The 16,911-nt window shown below is 38.8% G+C and overlaps 1 protein-coding gene across 2 annotated transcripts in view; it reads left to right on the top strand.

The window, feature by feature from the left end:
• Positions 1–16,911, top strand: part of LOC126458421 (structural maintenance of chromosomes protein 4-like) — a 330,847-nt gene that overhangs the window by 201,047 nt on the left and 112,889 nt on the right. For both annotated transcript variants that reach the window (XM_050095456.1, XM_050095457.1), the window contains exons 8-9: positions 13,368–13,589; positions 13,671–13,792. In XM_050095456.1, the coding sequence (XP_049951413.1) occupies positions 13,368–13,589; positions 13,671–13,792 (344 nt within the window). The remainder of the gene's footprint in view (positions 1–13,367; positions 13,590–13,670; positions 13,793–16,911) is intronic.

The raw sequence follows: 16,911 nt of genomic DNA on the forward strand, positions 1-16,911 counted from the left end.
AAAAGCTGCACAATTGTACCGTCAGATCTTGATAAGATTGCAGAGTGGTGCAAAATTGGCAACTTGGTTTTCAGTGTTCAGAAATGTAAAATTGAGCACTTGACAAAATGAAAAAATCTAGTATCCTGTGGCAACAGTCACAACTATTTAGAGTGGTAATGAATTAACTCATATGAAAACTTGGATATGACAATTTGTGGAAATGTGAAGTGGAACAATCACGTAGGATCAGTTGTATGTAAAGCAGTTGGCAGTCTTGGCTTATTGGTTGAAAGCCAGGGAAAAGCAGTCAGTGTTCAAAGGAGATTCCTTACAAAACACTGGTAGAGCTCACTGTAGAATACTGCACAAGTGTGTGGCACCCATACTAAATGCGACTAATATGGGATTTTGAATGTATTTGATGAATGACAAAATGAATGGGTACAGATTTGTTTGTGATATTTCCCTTCCTTTGGTTAAATCACATGGAACATTCACCAAGTACAACTTTAAACAGTTTTATTTTGCAACAGAAGAAATGACTTCACTGATTTGGTATTAACACAAAACTAACTTCTGAAGAAAAGGAAATAAAAAAACTTTCTTGACTGAGCGAATGCTCAAATAAACTTAAGTTCCAATAAGTAACAACCACTGGTTGAATCCTTTAAAGTCTATGTCATTGTAGTTTGTAACACTGACACTAAGTCTGAAACTTTCCAAGTGTCGAAGATGTAGCAAAACAGAATACCAAGTCTTCTCCATTCAGCGGTATCCTATTTGGCAAAATCACAATTCAGGGTGGTGGCAAAGACTAAGACGTGGTAGCACGCCGTTCGGGAGAGGTCTTCCCAATGTGGCTAGCTGAACCAGAACTACTGGCTGCTAGTGCAGTGCAGGCCTAAATAAATAGTGGTCTCGCAGAGTGACACTTCTTTGTGATTGGCTCAAACTTACTTTTGGCGGAAGTAAAAAATAGTTTGGCCTGTGCGAACTGATTGGGGCTGTGTGCGCTGCTTAGAGCTGCTGCTGGCCTGGTCATTATTGCCATCCTGTGTTAATCTGCTAGTAAGCTGGCCAGTTTTAATTTCCACCTCGTGCAGGCTAGAGTACCGCTATCGTGGTGTATGTTGTGTGGGTAGCTGTTGGTGCCTATTGCACTAGTTGTCACAGCTGTTTGATTCACAGGAGAATACCACAGAGATTTTTTTTTAAATAAATAAGAATAAATAAAAATAAAAATAAGGCACTTGAAAGTATATATTATCCCATGAAAAAACTGATTACAAAATTTCAAGAACAAGCTTCAAGTAATGAATCTGGCAATGTGCTGCAACTCCCTGTGTATCACTCCATGAGGGATTGTTATTTATTTATTTTATTCACACATCAAGTTCCATAGGACGACACTGATCCCTGGGGCATTCCCTACTTGACAGTACCCCACTCAGACCCCACGTCAAAGCTGTTATCAACATAGTTGCTAAAGTAAGAGGCGAACCAATTGTGAGCTACTCCCCATATTCCATAATGGTCCAACTTCGGAGCAATATTTTGTAATCAATGCAATCAAATGCCTTAGATAAACCAAAAAATATGCCAAGCATTCGAAATCTTTTGTTTAACCCATCCAGTACCTCACAGAGAAAAGAGAATATAGCATTTTCAGTTGTTAATGACTTCCAAAGCCGAACTGTACATTTGATAGCAAATCATTTGATATAAAATGATCAATTATGCTTACATTCACGGCCTTTTCAATAACTTCTGCAAACACTGATGTCATAGAAATAGATGTAAAATTATCTACATTATCCCTTTCTCCCTTTTTATAAAGCGGCTTTACTACTGAGTACTTTAATCGCTCAGGAAACTGACAATTCCTAAAGGAAAAATTACAAATATGGCTAAATACAGGGCTAACATGTGCAGCACAATACTTTAATATTCTGCTAGACACTCCATCATAACCATGAGAGTCCTTAGTCTTCAGTGATTTAATTATTGACTCAGTCTCCCTCTTGTCTGTATCACAGAGGAGTATTTCAGACATCAATCTCAGAAAGGCATTTGCCAAGAAAATTATATAATTTCTGGTAGAAACTAAATTTTTATTTAATTCACCAGCAGTGCTCAGAAAATGATTGTTAAATACTGTACATATATCTGATTTATCAGTAACAGAAATATTTTTACTGCGAACTGACTTTATGTCGTCAGCCTTGTGCTGCTGACCAGACACTTCCTTCACAACTGACCACATGGTTTTAATTTTATCCTGTGAATTAGCTATTCTATTTGCATACCACATACTCTTTGCCTCCCTAATAACATTTCTAAGCACCTTTCAATACTGTTTGTAAGGGGCTACTGTAGCTTGATTGTGACTACTTCTAACATTTTGATATAATTCCCACTTTGTTCTACTAAATATCCTTATTTTAGAATGGTCTAATGGAAAGCAACTCTCAAAGATCATGAGAAATGTGTTAAGGAAAGCGTTGTATTTATCGTCTATGTTATCGGCACTAAAAACGTCATGCCACTCTTGTTCCTTGAAAGGTTTAAAAAACTCTCTGTTGCTGTTGGATTAACATTCCTACATAGTTTGTAATTAAATATCACATATGTTTGAGTACAAAAGCCTTTTAGTCTTAAAATTTGTGCATCATAGTCTGAAAGGCCAGTCACACTTTTACTAACAGAATGCCCATTTAGTAATGAAGAATGAATAAAAATGTTGTCTATGGCTGTGCTATTGTTCCCCTGCACCCTAGTTAGAAAAAACATAATCTGCATCAGATCATATGAATTTAGGAGATCTACCAACATCCTTTTTCTTGCACCATCATGTACATAATTAATATTAAAGTCACCACGTAACACTAATTTTTGGTACTTCCTACAAAGTGAATCAAGAACCCTCACTAGCTTGAGGAGAAATGCTCTGATCGGAGTTAGGGGACCTATAAACAACAACAATTAGAAGTTTAGTTTCACTAAATTCAACTGCCCCTGCACAGCATTCAAATATCTGTTCAGTGTAGTGTCATGATACATCTATGGACTCAAATGGAATACTGTTTTTTTTTTTTTTTTTTTTTTTTTATGCACATGGCCAATCCCCCACACTGCAAGGAACTCCTTGAAAAACAGCCAGCTAATCTGTATCCTGGTAAAGGAAGCTTCTAAATTGTCAAATTATTTAAGTGGTGCTCTGAAATACCAACAATTTCAAAGTCAACATCTATAAGCAGTTCACTAACTTTATCTGTAATACCTCTTATATTTTGATGAAATATGCTAATTCCTTCTCTACTTGGAAACATTACATCCTAGGAAGGTGAGCCCTTAGTTAGAGGGACTTCTTTTAAGCAGGCATGCCTATTAGCTGATATCAGTCTAAAAAACATGCAGCTCTAACACCAACTACTACAGGAATTTTTCCATGAGAGACACCACTACCACCACCCACTACACTGTCACCTATAAGCTTAGCCAGCCTCCCCTTTCCATACCTATTGAGGTGCAGGCCATGCATAGTGAAACCTGATCTACCTGATAGATCCAACTGGCACCACTGAAATGTGACACATGCCCTCTGCCATAAGCCCCCCCCCCCCTTTCCCTGTCCCAGCACCATGTTAACGCGTCTAACAGCCGTGTTAAGGTGAGGCCGATCATAATGAACAGTTGCACAAAATGCACATTAGTGCCACCAGTTTGAGTAGCTATCTAGTAGAGACGAAGATTAAACTAATTTCAACATTCACATACATGTTTAATCCATCATTCTTCCTGCACCCCATACATGAATGGAACAAGAAGCAGCACTAATATCTGGTACAGTGTAAGTTATCCTCTGCCATGCAATTCATATTAAAAACTAAAGTCTCATGGTGTGATTGGCAGGGCAACGTGACAGGCAGGTTCAGATGCCTGAGTTGGAAAGGTGTTTGCTATCCTTCGCACCCATAGGCATCTTTTCTTCATGAAGTGTTACCGTTGTTTGTTTATGTGTAACTGTTAAATGTAAGTGACTGTAATGGGTATATATGTAGTGTGCTGTCATGTATGTGTGGGATGATGATGAGAGAAGGGAGAGGGTAAAATCCTGTGTCGGCACATAGCCTACTCCTTTCGAATAGCGCCAAGGGGGCTGCTGAACTTAACGCTCACATCCAATGGGTATATTACCATCAACAGTGTCGCCTTCCATAACTCCATGTGGCACTGTGGACATTGGCACAAAGATTGGTGATCACCAACTCTATGCCACCATCCATCTTATCCCTTCTGCCGTGAAGACAAAGAGAAAATTGCCAACAGCAGGTGGTATACTTGGATAATCAGGCATCCAAGTACTGGTCACGTCCAAAGGTGCTGAACTTCAATGATCTGATGGAAACCGCTACATCCACTGTGGCATGGCCATTAACACTTCATAGTGGTCTGCAAGGTGCGGCTATAGATGTAGAACACTGAATTTTAATAAAGCAAAGGAACCAACTGTCTAATTCATTATTGAAAGTGAAATCAGGCAAATATATTGCGTATCACGAGAAATATTCTTTTTAACATGAAAAGTTTTCAGATCCTTAAACTGCATAAGTAAAGAAGGAATATGAGCTAACAAAAGTGAACCTTCATTATTTTTCTGGTGACATACTGTTTGTCTCTAGTGCTGATATACTTCAACAATGCGTAAAAGAACTTGGGGAAAAAAAGTAATTACTGTCATGGAAGGGCAGTGTAAATTTATTTATTCGACAGCTAGTGTCCATACATTATCAGCTCCTGTTCAATGTAGTCATGTCATATTGTCTTCCTTGGGTAAGCCATAATCATTGTACACCATGAAGGAGCAAAGCACTGTACGAAACTTTTGGAAATATACCTGTGTTATTGGCATACTCCAATAATAATTAGAATAATAATAATATTTACTTTCATATAGTGTTATTACCATCCATTCATAGCATACCTCAACAGAATCTCTGAAAGTGTAAGCCAATTCCTTAACTTGGCATTATGTCATCATGCTGTATGTTGGCTGACTTTAAAGAGTGTGTGTATATATATATAATAGAGGGAAACATTCCACGTGGGAAAAATTATATATAAAAACAAAGATGAGGTGACTTACCGAACGAAAGCGGTGGCAGGTCGATAGACACACAAACAAACACAAACATACACACAAAATTCAAGCTTTCGCAACAAGCTGTTGCCTCATCAGGAAAGAGGGAAGGAGAGGGAAAGACGAAAGGATGTGGGTTTTAAGGGAGAGGGTAAGGAGTCATTCCAATCCCGGGAGCGGAAAGACTTACCTTAGGGGGAAAAAAAGACAGGTATACACTCGCACACACACACACACACACACACACACACACACACACACACACATATCCATCCACACATATACAGACACAAGCAGACATATTTAAAGGTCTTTAAATATGTCTGCTTGTGTCTGTATATGTGTGGATGGATATGTGTGTGTGTGCGTGTGCGAGTGTATACCTGTCTTTTTTTCCCCCTAAGGTAAGTCTTTCCGCTCCCGGGATTGGAATGACTCCTTACCCTCTCCCTTAAAACCCACATCCTTTCGTCTTTCCCTCTCCTTCCCTCTTTCCTGATGAGGCAACAGTTTGTTGCGAAAGCTTGAATTTTGTGTGTATGTTTGTGTTTGTTTGTGTGTCTATCAACCTGCCACCGCTTTCGTTTGGTAAGTCACCTCATCTTTGTTTTTTTATATAGGTTGCAATCTCAGCTCCGGGCAGTGCTGATGCAGGAAATTGTTGAAAGTGGAGTTGTCCTCAAACCTGATAAAGCAAGAAAACAGAAAATTTTAACCGAAGAATGTTGTCCCGAATTATTGCTTTTCCAACTTACTCATGATTTGAAAGCACTTGTTAAATTTGTTATGAAAAGTGGAATAAAGTTCTTTGGGAAAATTAAAATGTTCAGTATATCCTGACAGTCTGCACATGTCATTAGGTCATTGTTTCCTTTGACATTGTGGAAAACAAACTAAATAAATTCTTTTTATTTTGACATGTTTACTGGATTGGAGTAAGTAGACTTCTTCATCACTAAACAGTGAGCAGCTTTCATGTTGACTTACGTTCAATTTTACAATGAAGAATGATACCTAACAATTGTGAACAGGTAGACATCACTCATGAATTAATCCCGTACTGTCAATGAAAGCCTTCACTATATTTGACAGAGGTAGCTCAAAACTAGGGCATATAATAAAGGGAGCAAGGAAAGATATTGAGAAAATTCATTTAATCAGTAAACTCTTCAACCCAGTACTATATGAAATAATGAAGAAAATTTATAGGAGAGGAAAATGTAGTTCACAAAGGTTGTACTGCAGTACCCATGTAACAGTACAGTTACTGGCAATATGCTTTCCTGGAACAACATCTAATGAGAGATAACATATGAAATTTTAGCACCTTTGGTTTTCAACTATATGTTTGTACATAGAATTTAATCCCTAACCTAGCTGCTGTTAATAATACCAAGTGTGGTCAGATGACATTAGTTAAGGCATGTTGTAACATGTGAACTGTGTAACTATAAAACACTTTCTGCAATCTTATATTAAGATTAAGTCTATGCACTAATGCAAATCAAGGAAGTAAATTACCATAATTTCTGTTTTATGACCCTAGAAGGATTACATTTCTGTGAGTGTGCTGGATATATAATGGAGACTCTCAAGTGACTGTTCATCTTTTTCACCAGAAATTATTTGCATGTTTCAAATATATTATTCTAGTCTAGGTATCATTCACATTGAGTAAACTATTCAACAGATTTTTCCCTTACATGTGACAAGACATCTACATGTGACAAGACATCTGGCTGGGTTGTTTCTGGACTGAGGAAAACCATATGGTGTTAACTGATGGTACAACATTCTTTGTGACCTATACAAATCATTATTCAAAGGACAGTCTCCCTTCTGTGTTTTAATATTGTCCTTCCTTCCGAAATAATTCTTGTAATATGTACTTGGAGTTATGCTTTCATACCATTTTATTCAATATAATGAGGCATTTCAGGAGATCACTTTAAGTTTCTCTTGTCTCATTGTTGTTGCTAATAATGCATCAAGCACTGTGAAATTTCTAGCCAGTGATTGTTAATTGTATTAGTTTCCAGTTAGTGCCTGAGATGTGGGTGGAAAAAGTTGATCTAAATTCTCAGTTGAGGAAACTTTTCTTAGTTTTAATTGTACCCATCATGTTTTGAATATACTTTCACTGCATATGATGGGCACAACACTTAAATTTTTAAGGACTCACTGAGGTTACTGGTCCTGCATGTGATTAGAAACTTACTTGACTGTCACCTGTGAAGTTTTTCAAGACAAGAACTCTTAGTTCATTGCAGAAATGAAGCTGTTTTTGAATGGTTGAAAATGGCTGGATTGAAACACAAATAAATCATGACTTTTATAGCAGTATAGAAAGTTGTTTAGTAGAATCACAGAAACTGCATCAGGTGTTCAGCAGCAAGAGATTTAAGAAAACTTATTTACAAAAAGATGTATGATATAAAGGGATTAAACAGACATCGTTTTTGGTAATTAGGAAAGCTGCTAAGGAGTTTAATTCAAGTACGCTCAAAATATTTGTCATGGACTTCCAGTGTTGAATGTACTATTTATTGCAAATAACATCTGTAGCAGCATACATGGTGCACAATAGAATAAGCTGGAAATGACAGTTGACACCTATCAGAAATTGTTTAGTGTATGATGGCAATTTTTGAGTGGACTCTAAATGTTCACACACTACAGGTGAAATGTTTTTTTGCCAGATATTTAAATCAGTATCTGGCCACAGTGATGTGTCAGATGTGACCTGATTAACTACATTGTGAAACATTCACTTACACAACCTTTAGAAAGATAGTTCATGGCTGAATTTGTTCTGAAACTTTCATCACGGCTCAAATTTGTGTTTTCTATTGAAGATATGTTATGAATGCTGGTTCTTCAGATAAGCTTGATGGGGGAAATTGCAACTCTTCATCCATAGCTAAAGTTATACTATGATCAATTGCATTCACATTATAATGTCATAGAGGGATGTTTAGTATAGAGGCTGCAGTTTATTTGGTGTAGCAGAACACCAAGGAGGGACTTCAGGGATCTTGATGTGTACAGGAAGTTTTTGAAACATCTGTAAATAAAACTGGAACCATTGAGATTAACATTCACATGAACATGAGGTATGAGAAACCTTTTTCTGTGTGTCTATGCATCTTATAATTAGAATAATAGTTAGAACATATTTTGAGCTCAAATGTAGTGAGGCATCATGAACAGAATGACCTCCTCCACGCCAAACAACATGGGTTTCAAAAAGTGGTCATGTGCAACACATTGCCCCCTTTTCTCACAGAACAATTTAAAAGCCATTGATCAAGACAGTTCAGTAGATATAGTAGTTCTTGACTTCCAAAAAGCATTTGACTCAATACCATACCAGTATTTATTAACAGAATTGAGATAATAGGGATATGAAAAGAAACTAGTGACTAGATTGAGGATTCCTGGGTATCAAGGATACAGCATGTTATCCTGGATGGAGAATCATCAAGAAATGTAAAAGTTAACTTCAGGTATGCTCCAGGGAAGGACCTTTATTTTCCATGTTGTTTATAATGATCAGGCAGACAATATTAGTAGTAACATCAGACTTTTTGCAGATGATGCCGTTAGCTACAATGAGGAACTCTCTAATAAAAGCTAAACATGTTTCCAGTCAGATCTCGATAAGCTTCCAAAGCAGTGCAGAAATTGCCACTTGTTGTCTAAAATTTAAGGAATGTAAAATTGTTCACTTTGCAAAACAAATAAAATTTGTATGTTATGACTATGGAATGAATTCAAATTAAATCAGCCAATGCAGAAGGAATTAGATTAGGCAGAGGTGGTCATTTACTATGTGCTACAGCACACTGTAAATATTGCACTAAAATATTCCATTTCTGTTCAAATGCAGTCTGGAAATTGCACTAAAATTACACCATTTCTCATCGTATGAAAGCCAGAAACTGCCCTAAAATTATACCATTTCTCTTTGAATGCATGCAAGTATGCAAATGAAGTGGACAAAAACATGTTTTGAAGCACACACTATGCAATAACTAGAAACCAGTGTCGAGTGCTGAAGTGATGGTCAGCCGCGCTACAATCATCTTAGCAGTATTTTTCTTTGAAATAGCATGTAGCATATAGTGCAAGTATAAAGTGTGAGGGATTTTTGAGAAGCTATTGTCATAACCTACAAACAAGTCCGCAGTACGGCTATGGGCACCCACATGACACCATCCTATGCTAACCTATTCATGGGCCATCTAGAGGAATCCTTCCTAAAAACCCAGAATCCTAAACCCTCACCTGCTTCAGATTCATTGATGATATCTTTGCTATCTAGATTGAAGGTTTCAATTCACATTCCTCCAGAACCTCAACAACTTTTCCCCCATTTGCTTCACCTGGTCCTACTCAACCCAACAAGCCACCTTCCTAGATGTTGACCTCTACCTCAGAGATGGCTACATCAGTACCTCCTTCCATATCAAACCTACTAACCACCAGCAATACCTCCACTTCGACAGCTGCCACCTGTTTCATAGCAAGAAGTCCCTTCTGTACAGCCTAGCCACCTGTGGTCGTTGCATCTGCAGTGACGAGCAGTCCCTCTCTAAATATACCAAGGGTCTCACTGAAGCCTTCACTGACCGTAATTATCCTCCAATCCTTGTACAAAAACAAAACTCCTGTGCCTTATCTTTCTAGTCTCCCACCCCCTCCCAAAGTCCCACAGTCCGGCCACAGAGGAGCATTCCCCTCATAACTCAGTACCATCCGGGACTGGAGCAACTGAACTACATTCTCCGCCAAGGTTTCGATTACCTCTCGTCGTGCCCTGAAATGAGAAATGTCCTACCCACTATCCTTCCCACACCTCCTACCGTGGTATTTCGCCCTCCACCGAAACTACACAATATACTCGTCCATCCTTATACAACCCCTGCCCTCAATCTCTTACCTCATGGCTCATACCCCTGTAATAGACCTAGATGCAAGACCTGTCCCATACATCCTCCTACCACCACCTACTCCAATCCGGTCACTAACATCACCTATCCCATCAAAGGCAGGGCTACCTGTGAAACCAGTCATGTGATTTACAAGCTAAGCCGCAACCGTTGTGCTGCATTCTATGTAGGCATGACAACAAACAAGCTGTCCGTCCGCATGAATGGCCACCGACAAACTGTGGCCAAAAAACAAGTGGACCACGGTGTAGCTGAACATGCTGCCAAACATGATACCCCTCATCTCAATTACTGCTTCATAGCCTGTGCCATATGGATCCTTACCACCAACACCAGCTTTTCTGAATTGCGCAGGTGGGAACTTTCCCTGCAATACATCCTACGTTCCCGTAACCCTCCTGGTCTCAACCTTCATTAGTCACTGTCCTCACCCATCCAGCCCCCTCCCTGTTCCAATTCCAGCATTACACATCCATCATTTCACCGCCACACCCAGTCTTTTAATTTCTTTTTATTTTTTGTTTTATTTTTATTTCTGTCCTTTGCGCTACATCCCCCCTCCCCCCTCCGCACCTTCTCTCCCACCCTCCGTCTAAACTGCAATATTTCACTGTCTGCCACTCCCAACATACTATCCCTCCCCCTCCCGGCCCCAGCCTCCTCCTTACCCCCATCCAGTCACCACTCTCATCATGCACTGGTGCTGCTGCTCGCAGTGTAACTTCAGCTCTCTTAGACCGCAGATGTGTGTGCAAGTTGCGCTTGCGTGTGTGTGCTTGTGTGTATGTGTGTCTACTGCTGACAAAGGCCTTATGGCCGAAAGCTATGACTGTGTGAATCTTTTTATTGTGCCTATCACGACTCAGCATCTCCGCTATATGGTGAGTAACAACTTTCCTTCTCGTGTATTGTTACATTCCATACTGTATTTTCCGTTGTTTGATCTCTGAAGCTTTATGCATAGAGTATGAGAGATTTTTGAGGAGACCTTGTACCCACCCTCTGGCTGAGTTGTTTAACAGAGACTGGTAATTCGTGGACCTGGGTTTGATTCACCACTGAGAATAGGAAATGAGACACTAAAACTCATAGATGAGATTTGCTATTTGACCAGTAACGTAAATGATGATGACTGATGTAAGGAAAAGTCACAAATAAAATATAGACTGATAGTGACAAGAAAAGTGTTTCTGAAGAAGAGAAATTTGTTAAAATGAAATACAAATTTCAGCACTGGAAAATCCAGGATGGAATGTAACAATATTATGAGAAGGAAAGTTGCTACTCACCATATAGCGGAGATGCTGAGTCGCAGATAGGCACAACAAAAAGACTTTCACAATTAAACCTTTCGGCCATTGGCCTTCGTCAACACACACACACACACACACACACACACACACACACACACACACACACACGACTGCAGTCTCAGGTGTTATAAAGTCTTTCCTGAAGGTACTTTATTTGGAGTGGAGCCATGTACAGAAGTGAAATGTGGATGACAAGCAGTTCAGACAAGAAAAATATAGAAGCCTTTGAAATGTGATGCTGTAGATTAAAGCTGATGATTATGTGCGTAGAAGTGGGGAGAAGTGCTGAATAGAATTGGGGAGAAAAGAAATTTGTGGCATAATTCTACTAAGAGAAGGGATTGGTTGATAGAACATTCTAAGACATCAATGAATTATTAATTTAATACTGAGAGAAGTATGGGCAGTAGCAATTGTAGAGGGAGGCCAAAAGATGAATACAGTAAGGTGATTCAGTTGGATCTTGGTTGCAATAGTTATTTGGAAATGAAGAGGCTTGCATAGTATAGACCAGTGTGGAGAGCTGTATCAAACATAGGTAAAGTTTGTGGTAGGCTTTATATCATTAGTAGGATACTGGTACAATGCAGTCATTCTGCAAAGGACATGATTCACAAAACATTTGTGCGGCCCTCTGTAGAACATTATTTAATTGTGTAGGACCCATATGACTAACAAGGGATATTGAGTATATACAAAGAAAGGTAGCACAGATGTTGACAGGTTTGTTTGACTCACGTGAGAGTGTCACGGAAATGCTGAAAAACTTGAACCTACAGATGGTTTAAGATAGACATAAATTATCCTATGAAAGCTTGCTTACGAAGTTTCATGAAATACTACTAGGTGAAGAATCTAGGAATGTACTACAGACCCCTACATATTGCTTCTGTAAAGACCACTAAGATGAGATTCTACTAATTACAGGGTATTGAGGCATTTATGCAGTTATTGTTCTAGCACTCTGTATACAAAACCATAACAGGTGGACATGTGTAGTGGGAAGTACCCTCTGATACTGCATGGTGTCTCACAGAGTAGTGATGTAGATGCAGATAGGTGAAGAAGTGGTGGTGTTAATAGTTTGGAGTTCAATTTTACGGGAAACTGTGCTTTGTTTCCTTCAACTCTCCCCCTTACACGAAACTAATATTGTGTAGCAGTTCGAAAACAAATCTCAAAAGATCTCCTGCTCATTTTAATAGAGGAGGGTGAGGCAGCTTACAAGAGAGAAAGAGAAGGGCCAAGAAACACATGAGAAAATGGAGCAGTTGAGGCACTGTAGGACACTGGGCTGAGGTACATAAAACTAAATTAAGTAATAAGTGAAAAAGAAATAAAAAGGGATCTGAAATCCAGTGAGTGAAGAATCATAAACATATGAAAAGGAATTCAAATGAAACAGGTACTTACCTGTAATACATTAAAAACCTGGGGTGAGAAATAGCATTTTAGTGCTTATTACATTGTCCCTTATTTGTTTTTAGATACTGTGGTAAGGTCCTTGATTTCACAATTTGTGCAAAGTTATGACGGAAAGCAATACAGTCGGCACATGTTAAACATAGCAACAAAATTAAAGGATGATTGATCATTTGCTTCAAAACCGATGTTCATAAGAATGAATATTGGAAGTACAGCAAAAATCGCCTGCCTGGGAGAGAACTTAAATATGGTGGTAGTCTGAGGTGAAATTAATGAAATTCATATTTATTATTCCTCTCTTCTCCTGTGGTAACAAAGTGTGTATCTCTCTAAGACATAATTATAAAGAGAATGCCATACAGTGAACATATTTATCAGATAGTGTACTTTCATCTTCAGGATACCATTTACCCCTCTGTTCCTTTCTCTCCCTCCCTCCCTATCTCCTTCCTGCCCTCATTTAATTATTAGTTTAATTTGAAAGGTAGACTCACTGTTTGCTATGTTTTGTCAGCTGTGATACGTTTATTTATTGTATGTTGTTTACTTTAACAGTTGGAGCAAGCTGCTCTGTTTCCAGGACAGTGTGAGAATGAGATAGAAAACCTCATGAAACTTAAAGAAGAAACTAGGCAGGAACAACAGTTAAAGGAAGAGAAATTTAATGATATGGTGAGAGAACAACAACCTTATATTACAGATCTGATGGAGAGACACAAAAAATTGCTGAGTGAATTAATTCCATTGAAGGATGCAGTTTTAGAAAAGAAGATAAATGTAAGACATCACTAACAAATTAACATATCCTCTTTTCCTTTTAATTAGAAATTTTTTGTAGTTAATCTGTATATTTTTCAGATGGATACAGCTCAGTCAAATCTTGATTCATATGTAAAAGAAATTCAGCAGGATAATGCAAAACGAGAGCAACTGGAGAAAGAAGTTAAAGAAAATGAATCTCAACTCAAAAATCAAAGAAGGTATGTCTCATAATGCTCTTTTTGTTATGGATGATATTCAAAACATATATTATGAAATAACATGCCATTTGTACAGAAATTACACCTCCTTTCATTGCACTTAATGTTGTGGCTTGCTGACTCAAATTTAAAAATTTATATATCATTTTCTACTTTTCCATTTGCAAGTAGTGTGCTGGATGAAAAATTCTCAGAAAGCTTTTGCATGACCTTTAGTTTCTCCTGGTTTACCAGTATGGTCATTTTGGGATATCATTTCACACAATTTCAATGTGGCATCTAATGTAATGTGCACCCCAATTTTAAAAATTAAAATTATAAATAGAGTTTGTTGGTGCATCACTTGTAGACTAAATTTATTTTACACAACAATGGATGTTTAAATGTACTATCAAAAGAACAACCATTTTAAGTGACCCATTGTTAAGTGACACAGTTATTACTAGAAGAGAATGCCCAACTTGATAACCTACATGATATGCAAACAGACATACCATAAATTAAGGGTGTTTCCCAACATTATTCTCTAATGGCATAATTACTGGCATCCTCAGACGAGTCTACATCAGAAACAGATTGACTTTCTCTCACTGCCATCCAGAGTATTTGAAATACATTATTTCTTGAATGATTTCACGTTCACTGATGCTTCAGTGCTTTTCCAGACAGCCAAAATCTATTCCATTAAGTTTCGGGTGTGCAGCCGCAAGAAATCTCCTTCTTCTAATATTTCGGCTGTAAAACGTTCAGCCATCTTCAGAGTGAGCCGCAAGACTGCCGCTCCAGTGCTTGCTTCGTCCCTTTATACTGTTGTACCGCGCGACTGCGCATGCGGCCACAGATGCAAATGCGCCAGAGACGTTGGTCGGTGGCAGAGACGTGCATAATGCGCGAGTTGTATCTATGACTCCGCAGTTGATCTTTGTTGGCATATCGATATATCATTGTGAGCTGCACTGTGACGACGTCTTTGCGAGTTTATTACAGCAAGTGCTGGATTCCAGGATTTATCAAGGTTGAAACCACTGTCTCTATTAATTAAGTTCGTCGTCAAGCGAATTTCAATTGCCTCCTTTACTATCGAGTCCCAAAATGACGATGTAGTTGCCAAAATTTCGACGTTGTCATACAACATACTGTGACAATTATCAATACAGTGCTCTGCCACGGCCGACTTGTTAGGTTGTAAAAGTCGTGTGTACCTCTGGTGTTCTGTACATCTTTCTTGGACAGTACGAGTTCTTTGTCTGATGTAAGAAAGGCCACATTCACAGTGAATTTTGTAAACTCCAGATTTTCGGAGCAGCAAATCATCTTTGACAGAACCCACGAGTGCAGCTGTCGTAGGTGGAGGACAAAAAATCACTTTTATTTTGTGTCTGCCGAGAATGCGACCTATTTTTGATGAGAGGCTACCCACATATGGCAGGAAGGCCATCGATTTAAAGGTTTCTTCATCTTCTTCTGCTTTCTTTGTGGCCTCTTTCGGTTTCATCGGTTCTTACATCGGACAAACAACTCGTACTGTCCAAGAAAGATGTACAGAACACCAGAGGTACACACGACTTTTACATAACCTAACAAGTTGGCCGTGGCAGAGCACTGTATTGATAATTGTCACAGTATGTTGTATGACAACGTCGAAATTTTGGCAACTACATCGTCATTTTGGGACTCGATAGTAAAGGAGGCAATTGAAATTCGCTTGACGACGAACTTAATTAATAGAGACAGTGGTTTCAACCTTGATAAATCCTGGAATCCAGCACTTGCTGTAATAAACTCGCAAAGACGTCGTCACAGTGCAGCTCACAATGATATATCGATATGCCAACAAAGATCAGCTGCGGAGTCATAGATACAACTCACGCATTATGCACGTCTCTGCCGCCAACCAACGTCTCTGGCGCATTTGCATCTGTGGCCGCATGCGCAGTCGCGCGGTACAACAGTATAAAGGGACGAAGCAAGCACTAGAACGGCAGTCTTGCGTCTCACTCTGAAGATGGCTGAACGTTTTACAGCCGAAATATTAGAAGAAGAAGGAGATTTCTTGCGGCTGCACACCCGAAACTTAATGGAACAGTCTTTGCGCCGCCAAAACCTGAAGATTCACAGCCAAAATCTAGTGTATAATAGTGTGGGGTACAGCATGCTTAATTTTTCCTGTTCTCAGTTTGGTTCACAAAACCATTTTTCATACCGTTCCTGAAGATAACCTTTGAAAGCTTTATTTATACTGACGTCCAGGGGCTGTAATACAAAAGTCATTCTTCCAGGCACAATAACAAGCTTACTGGTTAGGCTGTGGATCTTCTTTTGTATGTTGTCAGTGAGATGACCATAAGGACAAAGAATTGATGATAGTTTGGAAAGCCCACAAGGACGGGGTACTGCGTGTTTCAGAGACAGTCAAGCATTAGAGTGTCAACCTTCCAGTCCTTCTCTTGACTTCCAATAGTGATTTCATCAGGGAAAATCTTTTCATTTGTAGGGTTCTTGTGGCTTCTTTTCCACTTGAAGATTAAGAAAGGCGAAAGGTTGCTCTCATCTGCTGCGATTGCAAGCATTTCAGTTATGGGCTGTTTTCCACACGTGAATGTTTTAATGGTAACTTCTTTTATTCTCTTCTCATCAATTCTGCATTTATATGACACATCAAACCAAATTGCCTAATTGGCCCATCAAAAAATTCTTCTCTTTCCAAAATGTGATGACATACCACTGTAATTCTTGACGTGTTTTCTCAAATTCCTGTGGAAGCTTTTGGCATACTATTGTACAGCATTGTAGTAATAAGCCTGTCCATTTCATAAAGTGATCAACCCATCTGTGGCTAGTCTTAAACTCTTGCTGAGGTATGTATTAAGAGCTGCAGCCCCCTCTTTTGCTTTGTTTCTTATGGTGTCACTAGACACAGGTTATCTATTCTTTCTCCTTTCACAGGCGACTTCCAAAACTTTTATGAAATAACAAATAGTCTTGGTTGCAAAGCAGGAATTTTCATTTTATTTATCTCCAATAACATGTTTTGCCTTATACAAGGCATTTTCAGATTGGCATATAGGATGCCGTGCATACAAATGTCCCAACAGGAAACCACTGTGGTCAGAATTTGA

The sequence above is a fragment of the Schistocerca serialis genome, chromosome 2, assembly GCF_023864345.2.
Source record: "Schistocerca serialis cubense isolate TAMUIC-IGC-003099 chromosome 2, iqSchSeri2.2, whole genome shotgun sequence".
Classification (NCBI taxonomy): Eukaryota; Metazoa; Arthropoda; class Insecta; order Orthoptera; family Acrididae; genus Schistocerca; species Schistocerca serialis.